This window comes from Chelon labrosus (genome assembly GCF_963514085.1).
Source record: "Chelon labrosus genome assembly, chromosome: 11".
NCBI lineage: Eukaryota > Metazoa > Chordata > Actinopteri > Mugiliformes > Mugilidae > Chelon > Chelon labrosus.
The window spans coordinates 23360330-23382791 of record NC_140344.1 but is presented as its reverse complement, the minus strand read 5'-3'; the positions used below and the strand labels follow the sequence as shown (position 1 = coordinate 23382791).

Sequence of the window (22462 nt, the reverse complement as noted above, 5' to 3'; positions counted from 1 at the left end):
TGTGGATTTCAATGCGCTTTGTGCAGGGTTGCCTGGCGAAAACACCACTGAGGCACGTTTCAGCTGTTGGACTGTTGGTATCTTGGATGATTCCATGTTTCTCTGTGTCTTAGTCTTTATTCACATGGCGGGAATTGACCTGAAAAGGTTTAGTTAGCAGATGAATCCCCAAAATCTTGATCCAGAGAGGGACAAGCCTCCTGGATAATCGAGTTAGGGCTGTTTTAGGCGCCTCACCTGTTCTCATACAACCGCCTTTTTTGTTAAACTGTTTCTTTGTTTTACAGTTTGAGCAACTCTGTTATGTTTCTGTGTGTGAGCACATATTTTCTGAATTAAAAATCCGAACAATTAATTCACTAAATTAGAGTTCCCCCCCTCTGATTCCCGCCTTCCTGAACATTAACTCGCACCTGATGGTTTTCCATTCAGAAATAATACATTTTAAATGTTGATAAAATCTAAATAAAAAACTGAAATCAAACAGATTTATCATCCAGAAATTAAAGAAACGAGCGCCTGTGAATTTTAAGAAAGAAATATTTCATTTTATTCACGTCGTTAGCTGGGAAATAATTAGATCTTTGGGCTTATTTCAGCAAATCAGACAGTTTTTCAGCTATTTAAGAATAATTTATTGTAGTAAAACTGGTAATATGGTTGTCAAAATTTCCCCAAAAATCATTTTGAGGATCAGGCATGATAAAAATGATAAATACACATATAAAAACAGTTTAAATGCGTACATATATACAGATAATAGATCAATTTAACTGAATAGACAGGTGGAATTTCACATCAAATTTCTTTGTTACATGAAACAGACATAAAATTTCTGTTTCTTTGAATGCTTAAAAGAAACCTCTTTAATCCTAGCTGCGTCACACCACATTATATTATCATGAAAGTAATTTCTGAATTTTATTTAAATTTATTTAATTAGATGCTGTGAACAGGTGTATTTCCTGTGGGGCATTTGTTGACCTGCTGGTGCAGGTGTGTTGTTTTTAGGAAGTTTCTTTCCACATACCTAAACAGGTCTGATCTGACCAAACGAGTTTATCTGCACATTTGAGAACCCCTGGCTTTTCATAAATTATTCTTGTTTGATTTTAGTTTCACTTTCAGGTTAATGGGAATTGAGCCTCATAGAAAAGCCTCTTTCACCTGCTCACTTCTCCCCTAATCGACTTTTGTGAACATTTCGTGGCCATATAATGATCACATAATTTTTTATTATTTTTTCCATTAATTTTAGAGAAGATAAACGACGTGGAAATGTGTGCTGCACGTTGCTTAGAATGAAAGCATGCATGGATTCACAGAACAGACCCCACAGAGTAAATTTGAAAGACAGAGCTGTTCTGTTTGTGCGTTTTGCTTGCAAAGACCTGAGCTGCTGTCATCATTTCACTACTGTGTCTGCCCCACTAGGAGCCTGACAAATTCCCCAGCGACACTTGTAGTGATCAGGGACTTAACGTCTTTTTTTTTTTTTTTTTTTTTTTGTTTTGTTGTTGTTGGTTTTTTTATTTCTCAGCGTCAGATTCCCAAGTTGATGCCGGTAAAAAAAAAAAAAAAAAAAAAAAGTAGATAAAAGAGGCGCAGCTTCACTGTCATTATCTGGGTGTTGACTCCCTGTGGTCATTGTGATGCTGATTTAAAGTGTGAAAGTGCGGTGGTGATGAGTCACCGGCTGAAAGAAAAAAAAAAAAAAAAAAAAAAGTGACCACCTTTGACGTTTTATTTTTTATTATCGGTGAATTCAAATCGAACTTTTACCTAAAACAAAGTTGAAACCACCTGAAAACAGTTGCTGGTAATAGTCACAGTTTACAAAAAGACTTTTATTTCGGGAATTTTCCGGAATCATCTGTCAATAAAATAATAATAATAATAAAAGATATTCAGATATCCCTCCCTGTTTTCCAGAAAACACTTTTAAGATGCAAACACGTGGCATCGCCTCGTGTTCTTTGGCAATATATTTTTTTTTAAAAAGTTACATTGATGATATAAGATTTCAAAACTTGACACAGATCTAAATCATATGTCCCGACATAATTTTCTTGCAGCGGATATGCTTCTCAAAACAGATGTTTTCACTGTTTCTTACTGTTCTGAGACACATGTCGTCTCATGTTCGTGACTTTGGGACGTTTCTAAAATACAGCTTGTGTTCCGATTTTATTCTGATGAGATAACCCAATGCTTCCGGGACTATATGCGCCGCCGCTGTTGCTGCTGCTGCTGCTGCTGCTTCTGATCTCACTCTAAGTAACTGTTGGCGTCACTGTTCCGCTGCAGGAGCTGAAGAGAAAAAAAAAAAAAAAAAACTCCTGACATGTGTTAACACAGTTGTATGGGTTGTTATTCTCTTAAAAATGTTCGATGGGAGGTGATTAAAAGCGCCTCGTTAAATGGCGTTAATAACCTTCCCTTGGTCTTATTTTTTATTTGATTTAAACATTACATCCACTTCTTTCTCAGCTTTCACTCACTTTTATTTTCTTTTTTTCACATTGAGACTGAACAGTGTCCACTTGGGCACAGTGTCGGTTGTCGGTGACAAGCTGCTGAATGCACCTAACCTCTTGGATGTGTGTTCGTTTCTTTTACTTTACATCACTTTTTAACAAAGCAAACGCGGCCACTGCTTCCACCAGCCTGTGATGAAATGCTGGAGACATGCGTAACATGCGTAATTGCGCATCCTGGTGAGCTGGGAGCAGCTGATGCTGCTGGGAGTCTGGACGGTCTGGAGCACCTGCCTCCCCGGCACAGCACACTGTTTTAGCCACATTTCAAGTAGTTTGGCTCCTTTTACATTCTGTGAAAGAAAGCAGTGCATTTCACCGGAAACAATGCAGCTTTTTGTTACTTTTAAAATCTATTTTCTCACTTTAGCCAAAGCAGAAATATGGCCATATAAAGTCAAGAAAGGATAAATGCTCGCTTTGCTGCCTTGGTGGACTGAAAAACTGCTAGTTCTAACAATTAATTGTGTAGAAACGCGCCCCTTTTTTTGTATGTGGCTGCCATTCAGAATAATTTAACAGCATTTCGATTTATTTTTCTTATTTGAAGTTTGAAGTTTTAACCATTTTATTGAATCGTGTCGTTGATATTGGTGGATTGATCTCAGTCTGAGTTGATCAAGACAGCGTTCCTTTTTTCTTTTGTTTGGTTGGGGTTTTTTTTTTTGATGCAGAATAAATAATGCAAAGGTTTGGCATGCACTGGACATGAAATGTGCCACTGCAGACGTGAGAATCCTTTAAACTTCAGCCCTCCACTCAAGCCACTGTGCTGTGCGCGTCACATAGGCGGTTTGGGCAGCAGCAACATCCTTTAAGGAGGGAGACTGATAAATGACTACGGCAGAAGGAAGGAGGAAAGAATGAGAGGGGAGGTATAGAAGAAGTCTGCCCAGTAACAATCGCTCAGGCTTGGTCTAGCGCTGAGGAGCTATTGGCTATGCAAATAGACACACGGGGAGGAGGAAACAACTTAGACTGGGAAAAAAAAAAAACTTTAAAGAGACATTTCCCCCACTTTTCTCACAAGCATTGCTATATAGCCAGCAAGCTTCGGATGGAAATTAACAGCTCTAAAGCTGCTGAGGACTTTACAGTCCCCAGTCTTTCCCTGATGCACTGATGGCTCGTTTCATTCAGGGCTCAGTCTTTGAAGTTGACTAAGAATGGGACGGGGATTAACATATTTACCCATGCAGATTCTCTTTGTGACTGTATGCGAGGCTAAATCATTTGCCAGTCATTTTTTTTAATTATCTGCTCAATGACTTGCACTCACCCAGCTTCGTTTCCACCTGCTTGTTTTCCATGCAAATGATAACAGAAGTCTAATAAAAAAAGAGAGAAAAAAGTAGTGGTTTCTAGCAGGAATTATTTAATATTATCTGAGCTGATCAAAGCCAGCGAGTCTCATCTTTGTGTTATCTTTAACAGAAGAAGAAGAAAAAAAAAGGCTTCAAATTTCCTAGAAAGCTATCTCATTTGCCACAAGCAGTTGTGGCTGCTATAAAAAAAAAAAAAGGCTGTACGTAAGACCATGTGTGTCCGTGTGTGCGTGGGTGTGCTGTGCTGCATGCTGTATTTGTGGCCACATGCCCATGGTATCTGCATGCATCGTGTTCTGTGCTGATCAGGTCCCTTGAGCCAGAAACACAAGTCGGTTTGTGTATAAATCAATAATATTTAGTGTCTTTTTGTCTCTCCTTGTGCAATTTTATTTCACTGTGGGGCGCTTTAGGAAGTAAAGTCGACTGGTTTGGGGGGGTTTTAATGCCAAAAATATGCGCAATAGTCATGCTCCAATAGCTAAAACATTTAATTTAGACCATATTGCCGTACAATATCAGTCCATGAAGCATGAACATGAAGATAGGCGTCTATAAAAGTAGAGAAAAGTAATGGAACCTGCTCTCATAAGCTTATATCTGCCATATATAGTCAAATAAGTCATCAAAGTGGCTTATATCTGCCTAAAAAAGTCACAAAATGCAGGAACTTCTGCTTCAGTCGGAGTTTAGATTAACACAGTCCTCGCCCCAATGTTGTGCATCCACTTTTGCGAAAGTTTCAGCCTTTTAAATTTTTAAATGTAACAAGTTTCCCGAGGGGCTGTCATGCACGCCAGGACAACAGAAAAAGGGGGGTGGTGGAGGGGGTGAGGGGGTAGAGAGGGGGGGGGGTAGGACTGCAGCATGTTGCGTCTGGTCTACACAGAGGTAATGAAATGAATTGCGTCAGTGGCGCACGCAGGGCAGGCTTGAAATGCGCCTGATCTGGCCAGGCGGATGAAAGTAGAGGCGCACTGTGTGGAGAGAGGAAAAAAGTTCTCAACAAGGAGAGGCAGAACTACGCTTACGGAGCCCCTGCAGTCTCGCTTTTTATGCCTCGAAAAGACTTTCCCTGCCATATTTTTGCGTTTTTGCCCTGCAACGCCGCTTTCACGCTTCCGAGAGAGAAATCCTACTTTTTGACTTAAGTGAAAGCACCAGCACCATGGAGCTGCTCTGCCTCGAAATGGACACCATCATACGAGCTCGTCCCGATCCGAACCTCCTGTGCGATGACAGGGTCCTGCAGAGCTTGTTGACTATAGAGGAGAGGTTTCTACCCCAATATTCCTATTTCAAAGGCGTCCAGAAAGATATTCAGCCGTTTATGAGGAGAATGGTCGCTACTTGGATGTTGGAGGTATATACCGAAACACCGAGTGCTCTCAATATTTCCGTGCTCGACTTTAAAGCCTCCTGATTTGTTTCTTTACTGCCTTACTGGGCGATGTTTGCAGTTTCTGACCAGTAGATGTGACACATAGCTCTCATTTCCGACTGCTAATTCCTCGTATTAACCAAACGTGTCGTATTCTGCAATTTATTACCATTTTTTTTTTTTTTTTTTAAAGTCCGCTCGCGAAGACTGCGTTTATGAAACCGCGAGCTGTGATATCCGTGACACCGGAGAATTTCTTTTATGTGGATCACACGGTGTCTGTGTAAGCTGCCTGTTGATTCTTTAATGTTATTATTTTAGATAGCCTGAATATTTCCATGCACACGTATGCACTCCCCAATGCAATGCTTGCCTTGCGCTGTTGCATCGCCATGTTGTTTTTTTACAGGAGCGCTTGTGCTTTTAAGAGGATTTACAGTGTCATAAACGCAATAACAGCGGTTAAAACCCATCGGCATTGACAGAAGAGGGTGTTGGGTGTCCATCGAATACAGAAATGACCACGACAAGAGTTGCAAACATTTTAGGTATCTATTTTAAATGTCGGAAGGGGCGAGGGCCTTATCTGTTCTCCTTGTCTTCCCCCCGTCGCAGCGCCTTACTCTGGAATTATGTTCAATTTTTGACGCCCAGTCGCATATTTCTGGTCAACACCGGACTGTAAACAATCCAGAGGCTTTGGGCTTTATTTTCATGTAATTATTGTCTGATTCCGACCTACTGGAGATTTTTAATTAATTTTTGAAATAAATATATCGGAGCGACGGTGACGCACACCAGACCGACCGCTTGCGACTCGCTTTTAATTTTGACATTTTATTCATATTTACCCCTTATAGATTCGGATAGGAATTGTCGGGTCTGATGTGGAAGACCCCCCTGAACATTATGGTGCGAAAAAAACCCGTCCAGGCAATTTATTTATATTTTTAATTATTTTATGAAAATATGACGAATGAAAAAAAAAAAGTGTGTTTCCGTGTGCTGCGCTGTCGGGGTGTTTTTTTGGCTCGGCTGATTGTGACTTGAATTCATTTCTTAGTGAATGAACTGCAGGAATGCGACTCTATTGACAGTATGTGTTTGAGACGTATTTCATTCTTTGTAAAATAATCTATTTCGAATTAATGCATGATGTCGCAACCGATTAGGGCTGGGCGCAAATTCTTGGCCGGGCCCCAACTATGTGTGTCATTGAATTTATATGTGCTCTTTATGTGATTAGTCTTTTGTTTCGTTCTCTCATAAAAGTTTTATGTACATTTCAAGTGCTGGAATATAAGTCAGTTGACTGCATGGTGGCTTACTGGTTCCAACTGCTCAACGTTGCTGCATTGTCTGCTCTCTCTTTATCCAGGTTTGCGAGGAGCAAAAGTGCGAAGAAGAAGTTTTTCCCTTGGCCATGAACTACTTAGACAGATTTTTAGCAGTGGTACCCACCAAAAAGTGTAACCTGCAGCTGCTGGGAGCAGTGTGCATGTTTCTTGCATCCAAATTGAAAGAGACTCGTCCATTAACCGCAGAGAAGCTTTGCATCTATACAGATAACTCCATCAGACCGCAAGAGCTGCTGGTAAGCAACAGTTGGTTTAACATTTTTCACATAATTCACCTCTAAGGATTCATGCTGTCATCGTCAGCTGGTTTAAAGATATCTGTTATTTTTTTATTGCATCATGTGTGCTCTTGAACTTGCTTGGAAACCAGCTGTTATTCCTGCTGCTTTATTTATTTACCTAAAATATGTTCATTCCAATCACTGGCTTCAAGACATGACATATTAACAAACGCAGGAGCTGCTTTCATTTCACTGAGACTCTTGACCAGTCTCCACTTCGGACCGCTCCGTCATCAGGGGTGCATGAAAAGCGAAAGCACAGTGGATTGTTCCACAAGGGCTCTCTTTACTGTACAGGACCCTCAAGGCTTTACAGTATCCTTCCAGCCTGTGTTATGGTCTCCATTGCCATCTAGTGGTAAATATGTGCGCAGAGCAACGAGGTCAGCTTGAACTCCAGCCAAAGTTCTGACTCGGTTCCTGTCAGCTAGAGAAAGAGAGAGACAGAGAAATTCAAGTTTGCCTTTTACAGTTTAGCCTTCGTCCCAAAATAGCCCACGGATGCACACATTTCTGGTGTTTTTTTTGTTTTTTTGCCAGGCGTTGTTGTTGTTGCTCTTTTTTTTTTTTCTCGGGTTCTCACATGTTTTGTTCAGAGCATGGCTGCGGATTGGCACTCAAAATTGTACATATGACTGGTGATGCCGGCGAGATCCTGCGTCATTTGGAGTGGGAAAAATGTCATTCTCCTGTGTCCTATTTATTTGATAAGGCTTCTTCGGGCCTGATAATACCAGCTGCCTTCACTGGGGCAAACCAATTAATTAACTCGGTTTCACATTAGATAAGTATTTCCCCACTGCTCTGTGGTGCTACATAAACATTCCTCAAAAAAAACAAAAAAAAACAACAGCCAATCCCACCCATGTTGTGAAAGAGGCCGCATATTATGATTCAGACGTGGCTGATGGTTGTAAGGCCTGCCTCGCTGCCTGACTGGCGGCTCTACCCACTGAGCCGATTGCTGCTGCTGCTGCTGCTGCTGTTGGTTTTGCCGGCTTCTGATAATTTTCTGGAATGTATTTGCGCCTGAGAAAACTGTGTCAGATTTAATTCTTCAGTGAAGGTTTACGGTGGTCGGCCGGCGTGATGAACTTTTCTTTTTTTTGTTATTACGTGCGTTTAAAGAACAAAAGTGCTTCAGTGGCTGCTGCGCGCTCCTATAAACCAGTTTGTCATGCTGCGTTTTGCTAAAATCCTACCCTCCGTCCTACCTTTATGTTCACACTGGAGACAAAGCCCTCAGTCCTTGAACTGGTTTGTTCAAACCTCCGCTCTGTGTCTCTGTATAAGGCAGTATTTTGGCTGACATGCAGATACAGGAAACAGAGATCAGCTGCTCAGGGCATGTGATCGTTTTTTTTTTTTTGTTTTTTTTTTGTCCTCATCTTTGGTAACAATTTCTTGTAAAGAGAACCGCAATGTTACAAAGAAGGTGTGACCAGAGGAAGGCAGTAGCAGAAGGAAGTGGGTGCCTGCCTGCGTGCCACTCTGTCAGCATAGGGCCTGTGTTGCAAGGTTTGTCGCAGCCCTCGCTGTGAGCTTGAAAACTGCCTGCTGTTACTGATGAAAAAGGCTTTTGAGAGCAAGAGGCGGCCATGGTGCATAGGAGCAGCCAATCGTTGGCGAGCCGCTGCTGGGATATGGTCAGATCTTTGCAGTATTGATCATTCACCACCTACCTACGCAGACACAGGAAGATGCCTCTCGCTCTGTGGATTTCTCTCATATGTGTGTTTCCACATCACCGAGAGCAAAGCAATCAGAAGCCAACATTGCAGACTAGAAGCAGGGTCATGGGCAGCCATGTTGAATTGTCTCATGACTGAGTCCATGTGGTCTCTCTCTCTCTTTCTTTCTCTCTGTGAAAGGGAAAATGAAGAGCATCCTTAGTCCTAGTCACAAGGCTGCAGTGCGGAACCAAACCACGAAATATTTTCCCAAATTAGTCACCGACTCTTCCGTTAATCATCTCCTCCTCTAGGAAGTGAAAGTAACAATACACTCTAAGCGACGAGAACACCACACCTAATGCCCCCGCAACCCGCGTTACACGGACGCATGCGCGCGCAGAGAATAGCGTGCGTTGTCACACTTTGCCAAGAGGGGGTCTACGTAAAAATAATTTGCGAGGTTGAGGGCACTTGGTTCTGCTGTTGCAGAAACATTACCTCAGGGTGGCGTCTCATGTGAGCAAGAAATATGTCGTAAATTATTTGCTGTGTGTATGAAGCGGAGGGGTCGGCTGCTGCTAAGTGACTGACGGACTGAGACGAGGGACGGAATGCCGTCCGACTCTTTAACATTCACCGCTGATCCTGTTCAACAAACGCAGGCTTCCTATCCATTTTCACTCTGCGCTCACACAGTAGAACCTCTGGTGGGCCTCTTTAGGAAAGTCCCCAGATGCCAGACAGACAGTCAGGGGAGGGAGACAGTGTTGTGAGGTCACCTGGGTTGGTGGCGCTGCTGCTGCTGTTGCTGCTGCTGCTGCTGCTGCTCTGTGTAAACTGCTGCAGTTTGTGCCACTGCATCAGTTTCAGTTATCTACTCTGCCCTCTGTTCCCTCTCTCCAGGAATGGGAACTGGTGGTGTTGGGGAAGTTGAAGTGGAACTTGGCCGCTGTAACGCCAAACGACTTCATCGAGCACATTGTGAGGAGGCTGCCGCTGCCAGAGGATAAGCTGGCGCTTATACGGAAACACGTCCAGACCTTCATCGCCCTCTGTGCCACAGGTAGGACTGCATTATTGAATGAGCAGGTTTGACCTTATGAACTGTGATGCTTAATTGAAAAAAAAAAAAAAAGATGACGATACAGAGTGCAGTGTCATCTTCATCGTCTTCTTCCTCCTTTTTTTTTTTTTTTCCTTTTCGGTGTTGCAAGTGACACTGATCATGGATAAGCTGCCAAGTCAAACCAAGTGATAATGGCTTGCATCAACATACTTTCTCATGTTGCAAAATAGCTTTATCTCCACATTCTTCCTTCAGCACCGTATCAAAGCCCTCTTCTCTCAGCAACATGCGGCAACAACTCAGTTCCGTGGCGCGCTGTGGGCCAGTCACGGCTAGCCGTAACATAAGTGAGATGCATTACCTCCGAGGGGAAAATATTCTTCCTAAGAAAAGCATGTGTCATGGATGACATTTCAGCGTGAGACTCTGAGGCCTGACGTCCATCATCTGTCTCCTTCCCCGCCTGGTATGCGGTCATGTTTTAGAAGCGTATCAGTGGCTTCCAGAGCATCCAGTAACACTTCAAAGCAGACTTAGCTCGGGGTTTGAGGTGCATTCCCATGTTGCGCGCGGCCATAAAGAGGAACGGACAGGGGCGGCGGCAGGCACGTTCATTGTCTTTCTGCTCTTAAGGTGAACTGTTCCCTTAAGATCAAACATCCGCCGAGTCACGGGAGGGACGTGGAGCCTTTAACATGATATGAAGCGATGGAGGGGTCCAGGTGGAGAAGATTCAGGAGGGACCAGGGGAGTTAGGGAAAGCCAGGGGAGTGTATTGTTTTTGTACTGCCAATTCTAAGGCATGTCGTGTTTTCATATCTCTTTCCCCTGCCGCCTTCCTCCTCTGTTTCTCTCCTCCCTGACTTCTCACGCCTCCCCGCCCTACAGCTGGAGGACATGATAGCTTTCCCATGTTGAGATTCTCTGTAGGGCAGATTTCTCCTGTTTGCGTCACCTCAGACTCCGCGTTCAAAGCTACAAACAAAAGGCAGGGGCGAGCATGAGGCAACAGACACCGGTTCTGAACATCCCATCAGGAGTTATCTTCACATTTAATCCGGAAAATTGCGTAATCAATCAGCAGCGAAGCCGTTGGCACCCCTTCATTTCTCACTTTGTGGGTTATCCCTCCCACCGCCGCTGCCGCCGCCGCCGCCGCCACCGCCACCGCCACCAGCAGCAGCAGCAGCAGCAGCAGCAGCTTCATTTTCTGCAGGCCGCAAACAGGAATGCTAAGTACACCCCTCATGGGAAACGGCTCCTCGTGCTGACATCACTCAAAGGAATGTGTTTAGTGAGATGAATAGATGCAAGGGAGGTGACAGGTATTTACAACATCAAGTGATTTACCCGCGCGGATTGCACAATGGATATGATAGTGCAAAAAAAAAGGTCTCAAACGGAAAGTTCACGTTTGCAAAGTTTTGACGGAGAATCGCTTCTTTTCCCTCCCTCTTTGTCTCCAAACCTATCATATTTTGCTCTTCTCCTCTCGCTGCCTCACCCCACATCTCTCACCCCTTATTTTGTGCCAGCGGATTAATATGTGGAATGACAGCGTGTCAGTGATCGGACCTATTCCCAAAGCAACATTGTGAAAGACTCAGCATGCACTTTGTCCTTAATTGCTTCAATGAGGCAGTGGAAATAAATTTACGAGCCTCCCCGAGTCATCCCCCTGACATTGTGTTTTAGGAGAGAGAGAGAGAGCGAGAAAGAGAAAGAGAGACGTTCTGGCGATAGCTCCGGATCAGCAACAAGCCATTTATCTGTGTATGCTCTCCTCAGACTTGTATCCAGGCAAACAGAAAGCGAGGGCAAAACGGAGAGAGAGAGCGAGCTAGAGCAGCAGTGAGTCAACAGTTTGGTGCATCTGAAGATCTCTGGGAATTCGAAACCCCATTTGTGGAACGTTCCCAGCCATAAATCTTTTGGGTTATCTGGTGAGAATCCTCCTTGAGACATCTTCTGAGCGGAGCTGAGAAGGTAGAGACGCAGCAGGCAGAAGGAGGAGCTCTCTCGAGAGGATTTACATTTGCAAGACAGTTGACAACGGGTCACCTGTGGCCTTCCTATTCCACACAGTCTCATTCAGCCCACCACCCACCACCACTCCCACCGCCGATGTCCCCGCACTGAAAAAGAAAACATGCATAAAAACCCACGGCTCACTGTTTTCAAGCGAACAAGAGGGAGAAGAGGAGAAGTGGAGAATAAGGCCTCTCGTTCCTAATGGCTCCTCTCTTTTGATGAAACAGTTCCGTTCGGGCCACTCGGTGGGATTTTGTCAGGTGGCGCAGGCTGGCTCTGTATTAATTAATAACATTGGCTGGTCCATTCAGGGCTATGCAAATGGCTCGGGGGCTCAGCTAGAGGCTGGGAGAAAGGAGACAAAAGGCCTGGCCCTTACATTTCATATGCAGAGCCATGTGAGGGTCAGCGCTGCAGGGCCACTTGATAGGAAACACCAGCGTTTCCCTCAGGCAGGCCGCCGGATAATAGCCCAGAAACAAGCTCATTAAGGGAGATTATGAACCTCCATTCCTGCACACAGACACCAAGCACTCCGAGCTTCCTCTTCCATTCTTATTCAATTGAGGTAAAGTGGGAGAATGGACGGGGTGCATGGGGCAGACAGATGCACCACAACCTGTCTGCCGTGGTTATTGAGCGCCGTCTTCTTGCCATATTGGCAGGGATTATGGTGTATTTTTTTTTTTAATGCAGGATCCAATAGCCCTCCCTGTAATGGTATGCATGGAATGGTGACAATGGTCATAGAAGCTGATCAAAAGAAAAGCCTGGATCAGGTCCAACTGTGCTGTCCAAGAGAGATTCGGTTCTCCTGGAGGGCACAATGGAGATTTCGCTACAAGTTGGGCTCTAAATAGCAAGTTATTGAAGCATCTGAGAACTCAACGTTTTATGTCTGAAGAGCATTTGAGTATTTTTTCTTCTTTTTTTTTTTGTGTGTGGAATGTGGATGTTTCTTTAAACTGTGTGAGAAGTAACTTGATGATTAACTGGATCGTTTGTCTGAGAAATGATTCACCAGCTAACAAACACGAGGCAAGTCAGGCTTTGTTGCACGGACTCTTTTTGTTCCTCGTTCCAACTTTAGCAATTCTTTTTAGCACATTCCACTTGAAACTGTCCGTGCGTGTACTGTACACGGTGTCTGGTTTGTCACACGGCTTCAAACCCAACGAAGGCTGCAGACGATTCTCGGCACACAGCTCCTCCGCCGTTCATATTTATTTCAAAATAATAAAAATGTTCACAACAGTGCAGTAAAGCTTTCCAAGGCTGTCATTAGAGCTTGACAGATTTAGATTTTGTGTTTCCTACGAGGGTTTCCAAATCATAGAGGGAAACATACCCATGCTCCTCGCAGCTTCCTCTCCAAGTCACTGCTGCATGGAGAATCCCCCTCTAGGCTCGGTTCAGCGTTCTAGAGAGGGATGATTCACCTCAGATGTGCTCTGTTAAAAAAAAAAAAAAAAGTCTTTACTGGGGTTTGTTTACATAAAACCCCTTCATGTCTGGTGAGTCAGAACCCTTGGACAAATTAGCCGCCGCCTCTGACAAATTATCATTTCGCTGCACGCTCCGGTGATGTGGGCGATCCACGTCCGGGCCCGAGTGCACCGTCAACATCCGAAGCAGGGTGACGCTTACAGTATGCGGCCGCGAGGAATGTGACCCACGGTGAATCATCGAGTGGCATGTCCTGAGTTCCTGAGTCACACCCGAAATCCAAAGACTCGGATGCTGGCATTGTCCCACCAGAGAGGTTTAGAAACATTCTCAGGCTTCCATTATTTACCTTGGAGGTCATGTTAACCACAAGGACTAATATTTATGATAGCGAAGCAAAGGAAATGTTAGTGTTAGTTGGTCTGACCTGAACGTCTTTGCCGTGACACCAACGTGTGTCTTAGGTATTTGTCCTCCCTTATGAAGAAAAGTGTGTTTTTTTTTTTTTTTTTCTAGCTACAAGTTTTGAATTTTTTGAATCTTTATTTATTCAGGTTGCCACGTTACGAGTAAGATCTTGATTTCAAATATCTAGTAAAGTAGCCTTTGGATCGTGTGCTGTAGTTGCAAGATTGCAAAGAGTTGTGAGGTAGTTTCGGCTTCAAGGAGTATGGTGACCAAGCCGAACGTGCCAAGATAAACTAGATTTAGCTGCTGAAGTAACGATGGGGCAGCGTGACGGTACAGAACATCGGAATAATTAAGAGCAAATGTTTAAGACTGAACAATGGCCTACACCAAAGCCTCGGCTATTTCAAATACTAATTTATGCTCTTCTACTTTGGAGAAGAATGAATTCTTTTCCCGGGGTCCGGTCCAGATCTGTATGCTCCCCAGCGCTGACGTTACCAGTGCCTTAAAGGCTGCAGCTGTAGATGAAGGCTAAAGAGAGCTGTCACGAGATGCTACAATTAAGAAGGAATTCTCTTCTCTGGCAAATAATGCGAAATCACAATTTAAACGGGGTGCGTGACTCAGGCTCTCCCAAGTTTTGTTTTTTGTTTATCTCCAGAGTGACAGTCTGGAGACGTTATAAAATGTGACAGCTAGCAGTATCGAGTTATTGTTGCTTAATCTCCTCGTGGAAGAACTTCTCAAACCCCAGTGCACTGCAATGTAGGTGGACCGTCTGAGTAGCTCTCCACAGAACCTGTTTTGACTTCCAGTCTGTGTTGCATTAGCGGTGAAGCACACTGTCATGCCAATCCCAAAATGATGTTTGCTTTTGACCTTAATCAGTCAACAGGCCCTGGGTCCTGGTAGTGCTGCTCCTCCAACAAACAAGGTCAATTGAGCGCTACATGTATAGAATACAAGACCCTGATTTATAGCACTGGGAAGAGAGGAGAGGGTGAAGGAGAGTTTGGATTTTTTTTTTCTCTTTCTTCATTTGGCCTTCGTTCAACTTTCCAACTTTTAATTAGTTTACAATTTTAATGCGCATAGTGTGCTTCGCAGCCACCCAAGAAGGAGTGGGGCCATGTAGGGCAGCAGACTGTGTGACCAGAGGCCTGAGGATGAAGTTTCATGGGGTAGGAACATGGAGGAATGGAGACGAGGGGGCACGGGGAGGAGAAAGGGCCATTGAAGGGGGTGAGAGGCGTGCAGGCCAGGCCAGCCAGCCGCTGCTCACAGGGAGCTTTCCATCGCAGGCGTCCCCACTCAGCTACATACACTGTTTATCCTCAACATGAATATCAATGAGGGGCTCCTAAAATACAGCCATTCTTCCCCCCGCATGCAGCAGCCACCAGGCCGGAGTGTCAGCCCGCATCGGCTGCACGCGCACGTCCTTGTTCTGCTACAGACCTGTCTTGTCTTGAGTGCGAAAAATCAGCTTGCTGCCCACTGCCCACCACTCGGCTCTCCCACAAACCTACATCTGTGCTGTGTGTGTGTTTGTGTGTGTGTGTGTGTGTGTGTGTGTGTGTGTGTGTGTGTTGGTCTGCGTCTGCATCTTAAAGCATCGCTGCATTGTTTCTTGCCTGTGTCTCTGAGGTGTCTGTCGCCTTCGCCTGTCAGTCCGCGCTCACTGCACACTTACAGTAAATCCATGTATTCCTTTGTCCTCTTACCCCTCCATAGAAAGTTGTGCTCTCACAGCAGTGATGTAATGCCGAGGGGCTTTGTGTGCTCTTTCCTCTTGGCTCGAGGTAGCCTTTAATAAATCGCCCCTTGGCAGAGGCCCAGCGGCTAACACAGGGGTGTATAATAAGTTCATTTATTTGTCAACACTGAGCCCACAAGATGAGAAAGCGCCTGGCTGTGCATGTTAAAAAGGCAGTGAGGGGCTGCCTTTGCAGCTATCAAAGGGCCTACCTCTTTGATTCCAGATAAAAAAAAAAAAAAAAAGAGAGAAGGAAGAAAAATCTCCTTCAGAGCCATCGCACGCAGTTTGCTTTGCAATTGAATATGGCAATATGTTAATGCGCAGGCTGTTTCTATGCCCCCACTGCCCACTCCTCTAGCCCATAGGTGGCCCAGGAACAGAGAAATACTCGCAGGGAAAAGGGGAAGGGGGGGGTACGGGTTGGAAGGGAGGCAGGAGGTGAGGGTCACTGGAGGGCGACTCTTTTCTTCTTCCAAAACCTCACAAGAGTCTGGACACAGACTTGAGAGTGATGTGCAGCAAAGTTGTCTACCCCCTCTCCCCTCTCTCCACGCCCACCACCTTCCCTTCTTTTCTCCCCGTTGCCTTGTCGCCATACCGTCCATCCCTCCCTCTTCATCTTCCCTCCCCCCCCCCCTTTCCGACCCCCTGTCCCCATGTCCAGCCACAGCCTTTGTCCGGCCTGTCTCGCTGAATTGGTATCAGCGGCGAGAGGATGGATGCTGTGTCTCTCAATTGGGTGAAATGAGGTGATGACTCTGGACAATGGAGTCACACTCTTCTGCCTTCCCTCTCACAGGCCCGCCACTCTATTAATATGCTAAAAGATAGGAGGGCCGCCAATGCAAACCGCTGCCTGTTGTAGCAACAAAGACTGGGGCATGTGTGCCATTCACTGGCCCATCTAAGCAGACCATGTGTTGTCCAAAAAGAAAGGTAGAAGTTGAGCAAGACATAAAGAGAGAATGGAGAAAGTAGTGTGTGTGTGTGTGTGTGTGTTTGTATGTGTGTGTCTCTGTTTGTGAAGTGAAAACCTCTCTCTCTCTCTCCCTCTCTCTCCCTGTCTGTCTGTCTCCCTTGCTCGCTCTCTCCCACTGTATGCCAGTTGCCTTGCCTTTTCGGGCTTCTGGCCCGTTCACAAGCTGTCTCATTTGCATTATGAATGACAGTGAGGGGAGCTAACAAGGTTATTGGTCTTTGAGACGCACGCCTGTGACCACACGTGGAAAAAGGACCTACAGCAGTGCACATTGGCAAAGGCACTGAGCCTCTTTATTCCTCCTTTTCCAAGCGCTATGGGGCTTTTTTCAGCGAGCACACGATTTACTCAGGGGATGGAAGAAAAGGGGCCGGGCTGGGGAGAGGGGGACTGGATTGGGGAGCGGGTGAGGGTGGTTGCTTTTCAGCTCCTTTACAAGCCAAGTGAACCCTCATTATCCAGGCCCCTGGTCATTAGTGAGCACTGAGCTTCAGACCCAGCGCAATAGAAGGAGTATTTATTAGCCGACTGCTAGATTACCAAATCAGATTGTCTCTGGGGGGGGGGGGGGGGGGGGGGATCTGTACCCTTTTTGTTGGGTGTATGAATTAAAAAGTGCAATTTACAAACTGCACCAGGTGAACAAAGAATCAGGTGTTAAATAAATCCACTGGTTAACCATTTATACACCGAACCAAGCGTTTTGTCTCCTCGCTTTTATTAACGAAGTAACTCGACGTTTAACTAAATAAGTATTCCTTCCTTCCACAGATTTCCGATTCGCCATGTACCCTCCCTCCATGATTGCTACAGGAAGTGTTGGGGCAGCGATCTGCGGCCTACAGCTGGATTCGACCGACCAGTCACAGTGGGGTGACAGTCTGACAGACCTGCTGGCCAAAATCACAAACACAGAAGTGGTGAGTTTGTTTTGTACACCCCGATCGAACGTCACATGCGCTGTGGGGTCTCGTTAGTCGGAATCGAGCTAAATTAAAGTTCACTGGGGGGGCGGGGTAGGGGGGCATTTCCGAGTAATATTTGAATGAGGGTGTGTAAATGTTGGAGTGCGCAGACATCGGTTAGGCGTTCGGTGGTATTTATCTGAGGAAAACTGTTACAGTAACCCTTCTGTGATTCAAAGCTGAATCGGCTCCAGCCCGCATTGGGAGCTTTTCATCTCCTTTAGTCGCTTCTGCATCTCCAGTGAGCTGCCACAAATAAGTCATTTCATTCCCACCGTCTGTTACCGTAAAAAAAAAAATAATAATAATAGAACTCTACTAAACTTTGTCACTCCCGAGGAAAAATATTTCTGAAAATATTTCTGAAGAAATGCCGCAAGTTTGCCGAGGGCTGCGTTTGCAACAGACAGAAAGCTGAAATGTTGAAATGTCACACTCAGATTTGGCCTCTTTGGGATTCGTCTTCCCACACACCCATTTTTGGTTGGGGTTTACTGCCAGTATTTGTCAGCAAATTAAAATTTTAAAGCAGAGACTGAAACTGAGACACCACAAAATGTCTTAATTAAAAGAAACTGCAGCTTTTCCCTGACTTTCGCTTGACTGGACGTTAAAGGTGGCTTGTGGCGGGTCGCCCCCCCTTCCATCAGTCCAGTCTGGCTGTTCAGGGTCCCCTCGTGTAAGAGTCCTCTACATCAAGCCAGGTTGAGAGCATATATTGAATGCTCTGTTGCTGTCAGGAATGCTGGCCAGGCTGTTGTGTGGCTGTCTGAGTAGAGTGAATGTTGCAGTGGTGGGTGAGTCGAGTCCAAACACAGTCAGGGCCCCTACTGACTCCGAGATGCCTGGCTTTCATCACAGAATGGGAGAGGGCTTCAGCTCGCTAGAGCTCACTCTTAAGGGGTGAGTAGGTGGGCAGAGCTGTAGAAGGCAACAAGAGACCGTGAGATGAAAAAGAGAGGTTATAAAGTTATTCTTTATTAGTCTCTGTGGGGAAATTAGTCTTCTGAGTTTGACCCATCCAAACTGTTCGGGAGCAGTGGGCAGCCACAGAGCAGTGCTCAGGGACCGGCTCCAGCTCTGAAGCCACTGCTTTGGCAGGAGTCCTCCCAATACCAAACATCATGAAAAAGGCTTTTGGTTAGCAATGGAAGACTTAATATAAACATTTGAGTTAATGTGTGCACAGTGCACAGGGAGCAGATCAGTGGGCACGACACTGATCCCAAGCATCAGCCCTGGTATGTTAAATTCTGTCCCAAAAGGAGGCGAAGCACGAGGAGGAGGAGGAGGAGGAGGAGGTGGAAGAAAGCTGTTGAAGTGTGAAAAGGACACTGAGGGGGTGTCATGCCTCCCTCGCGACAATCAGCCCTCTCTCGTCTCCGCCTATGGTCCATAATGCATCACTGCTGGAAAGCATGGCTCCCTCTGGTGCGAGCTGTGTGAAGTCTCGCTCAGCAGCTGAGGAAAAACAAATAGCTGGCCTCAGCAGCACAGGGCCTCAGTGTGTTTAGGCTGCAAGGTCTTAGACTAGAGGGAATTAAGTCGCTCTGTGTCTCTATGATCAACCCCTTACATTCCTGGATACAGACAAGCCATGGCTTGCAGTAGAGTCGGGAGGCAAAGCCGAGGGCATCCTTCCTAATTCAACATATATGAGAGGCTTTAGTATAAACTGCAAAGAAGCCAAGCAAAACTCAAATCAGAGTCACCTAAAGAGCTCTTTAAGAACTCAAATTGGACGCACAACGCAAAGACAAAAGGCAGAAGTAGTTGTCAGCGTTAAAAAGTGGCTGCAGTGCTATTTACAGTACACTGTTGTCACTTTTCATGCTGACAAGAAAGAGGAAATGGTGATCAGTGACTGTGTCATTTTCACACTTACCCTACCTTCTTTTCCCAAAAGCTCAGCCACTTTTATGTGTCAACTTGACACCCAAAGGCCACCTCACTTTTAAGCTGCAGTCATCAGGGTGAAGTCCGGGGCCAAGCGTGTACACATAACGTACTGTATTTGTTCTCGTAGCCGGCGCGGACAAAGAGCCAGGCAAAAATATGAAGGCATGGCGAGTTTTGCCAACCTCTGCAGCAGCTGCTGCCAACAGCATCATGGCCAACGCCACCCCCCTGGCATCCTGCTGGCATGTGTGGTATCCAGAAGCTGTGGTTTTCCAGTGGTAATGCGATAGGGCCAAGTCACCATCTTGGGTCACTGCAAGAATGCGCGTTGCCTCACATACACCTGGTCTGGCCAAGAGGAGCGCCCCGGCTAGGGACGGCAGGCCGGGCAGCGTGTCGTAATGTGCGGACAGAAAAACCGTGTGAACGTGTTCAAAGTTGGGAGACGGGTCAGTTGGGATTGAACTGAACTGCAAACTACTCATTTACAACGACACTAAGAAAGTTTGAACACAATCTAGACTAAAAGACTGAAGTGCTGAGCTTCCGTTTATTCTTTTTATAATAAAACAGGAAATAAAGGTTAGAGAAGTGCAAGGGTTTAAGACCATCACTTCCTAGATTTTATTGTTTTGACACTCATTTTCTCTCTGTCTCTCATTCATCTTTTTTTTCGCCCGCAGTCACACACTAAGCAAACCGGAAACACATTTTCCCATTTCTCCCCTCGTTCCTGTTTTTTGTTTCTCCTTTTCACCGCTGCGCCTTCCCTTAACAGTAACGTCGTGTGGAAGCCGGGGCAACAAAGATGCATTTATTCGGAAAGATTATCTCTATTAGCGCAGCCAGTGGCATCCCCGCTTGTGGTGTATCGGCACGCCGGCTAAAGAGGGAGAAAGGTCACATTTTCTATTGTGACTTGTGGAAATTCAAGTCATGTGGTGACTTCTTATTTCCAGTGTCAGCCACCGGATATTTTGTTTTAAGATTCCCCGCGATCCGTAGTGTGTGTCTGTCTGTGTGTTTGTTTCAGCTGTCTGACCACCGAGCCCTCCCAGTGCAGCGAGCGCTGTCTTGTGTGGTACAGTCAGCAGTTACAACACATTCCATGGGTTCACACATTTCTTCCTTTTGGTTTTGTCTGTCTGCACGACTTCCCCGAGCTGCCAGTGTCACAAAGGCCGCCCAGGGATAATTTGCATGCCTGGATTTGTCTGACTGACAGATTGTTGACGTGTGATGTATGTTTGAGGTGGGGCAGATGGCAGGCTGGGACTGCGAGGGAGAATCGGAGGTGGTCATGTGTTTCCGGTTTGAGGCTCGGAAAAATAAGATGCTCCGCTATAGCGCTGCCTCCCATGGCCAATTTATTCAGTGCTGTTGGCTCCTTCATTGTACCTAGAGCTTCTTTGAAAACGGCATTGGTGTTTCCAGTAGTCGCACATTGAAGTCATTAAAGGTTCTCGAATAAAGCCCATGGGGCTTGGCATGGGATCCGAACAGCCGCTCTAAAGAGCAGCAGAGACGAAGGGTGGTGGGGGTGGGAGGGAGGAGGGAATGTCTTTTAAGAAGTGAAGGCGTGCATTCTTGCGGTAAGACACAGGCAGTTCCTTTACATGTTCTGCGCTTTACTTAATTTTCTCACAGGAATTGGGATTTTATGACCAATGGGGCACATGTTGGTGGGAAGATTTTGGATGTACGTGTGTGTGTGAGAGTGTGCACGCCCCGACATTAGTGGCCACCCTCTGGAGAAGATTAAGGGACAGACGCTGGTCGGGTTTCCTCCACGTCAGACCTGTTGCTGAGGAAAATAGCCTCCCAAAAGGCATGCAGCCCAGATCTGTCCTACCTCCTCAGCGTCAGTTCGGTGGATTTTTGAGCAAATAAACTGACTCCGGCTAATCATCGGTGGATTCTCAAGAACTTAAATTGATATCTTTGTCTTCTTTTTTTGAAACGCTGCCCATAGATACGGAACTTCAGTGTTTAAAGTCGGATTAAACTCTTGCAGCTTCCCTTTGACAACGCGGTACATGTCCCGCGTTGTAATATGTCACGCTTTTTGACCCTTGACACCGTGACCTTTTTGTAATTCGGCCCAGCGCGGCTCCCTGAGAGCAACTCCGATGTGAGCGAGGGCTCAGTTCTCATTTCATCAGGGCCCAGCGGCACCAGAGGCTACAACAGAGGCTCAAACTGTGGCCCATCAGGTTTAAATTAGCTGTAAATTTCGAAGGAATGTCTGCTCCACGAGTGGTGCACTTTCACCCATCTCACAGTCATGACTCCCACAGATGCCCGGTGCTTGGAGGCAGGGGGCCGTGCATGTGTGTGTGCTCGTGTCGCACTCAAAGCGAGCTTCTCGGCTTCAGTTGTTCTACTGTTTCACCACCAGAGAGCGGTGTTTACCCTCTGTGTTCCCTTTCTGACAGGAACCTAATAGTTCATATTACTTTGCAGCATTGTCACAGTGCCCTCTTACTTCTGACGGCCTTTAATGACTGTCACCGCCGTTCCTCACCTTAAAACACTTTGACCTTTCTCCGACGTTCTTGCTAACAACCCATCCAGCGCTCCTCTAGCTTACCCCGTTTCCCCCGGAGAGCTTCTCTCTCTTCCTGCGCTGCGCTGTCCCCTCTCTCAACCCTCCATCAGGGAAGGATATGAGGCCTCAGTGCTGTTGAGGGGCTCTCGTCCCAGGTGGATTCTCAGATTGCCTCGGTGGCCTTTGATGGTGAAAGTCGAGGCGGCCAGGTCTCAGATGGATCCCCTGCAGGCAGGCAGGCACACAGACTGGCTCTCGTTAAAAAAGCACCACCTTTGTGTTCCCACAGGAGGTGGATGTAATTAACATAGCTTTAATACTACCTGTGTTTTCAGCCCGCCGTTGTCAAGGCTACTTCTGTTTGGGTATTGTGTGTGTGTGTATGGGAATGGCAAAGGTGGTGGGGGTTGGTCGGATGGGGGAGGCAGTGGCGGGTGTGTGTGTGTGCGTGCATGAGAACTATAGGGGTGGTATTCAGTGCACAACCCCGGTGGGCTGATGTAATGCTTGGGTCTGGCCCGTGTCTGTGTTCATTTTTGGCAGAAGTCAAAGCGGTGGTCATTTAAAATCGCTGGCCCAGGGGCCCTTCGTATGGTAGCAGAGGGGCCCCCGGGCCTCATGCATTGACCACAATTTTCAGACGTCTATTCTTAGTAAAGATGAAAGTTGTAAAGCAAGTAACCCCACTGAGCAACCTGCAAGATTTGTGTCTTTCCTCGAGTGACAAAGCTATGTTCATGCTATTTTCCTGGTTGAAGCTAAATTGGAAAATCTTAATTTATTTTATATTGTTTTGCACCACA

General features: G+C 46.0%; 1 protein-coding gene across 3 annotated transcripts in view; it reads left to right on the top strand.

The window, feature by feature from the left end:
• Positions 1-22462, top strand: part of ccnd2a (cyclin D2, a) — a 48754-nt gene that overhangs the window by 21861 nt on the left and 4431 nt on the right. The window contains exons 1-4 of one of the 3 annotated variants that reach the window (XM_084555767.1): positions 4806-5225; positions 6622-6837; positions 9459-9618; positions 17019-17167. In XM_084555767.1, coding sequence (XP_084411893.1) covers positions 5031-5225; positions 6622-6837; positions 9459-9618; positions 17019-17167 — 720 coding nt within the window. In that variant the 5' untranslated portion in view covers positions 4806-5030. Of the gene's footprint in view, positions 1-4805; positions 5226-6621; positions 6838-9458; positions 9619-17018; positions 17168-22462 lie in introns of those variants that run through there. The other 2 variants (XM_084555768.1, XM_084555769.1) reach the window with 2 other exon arrangements.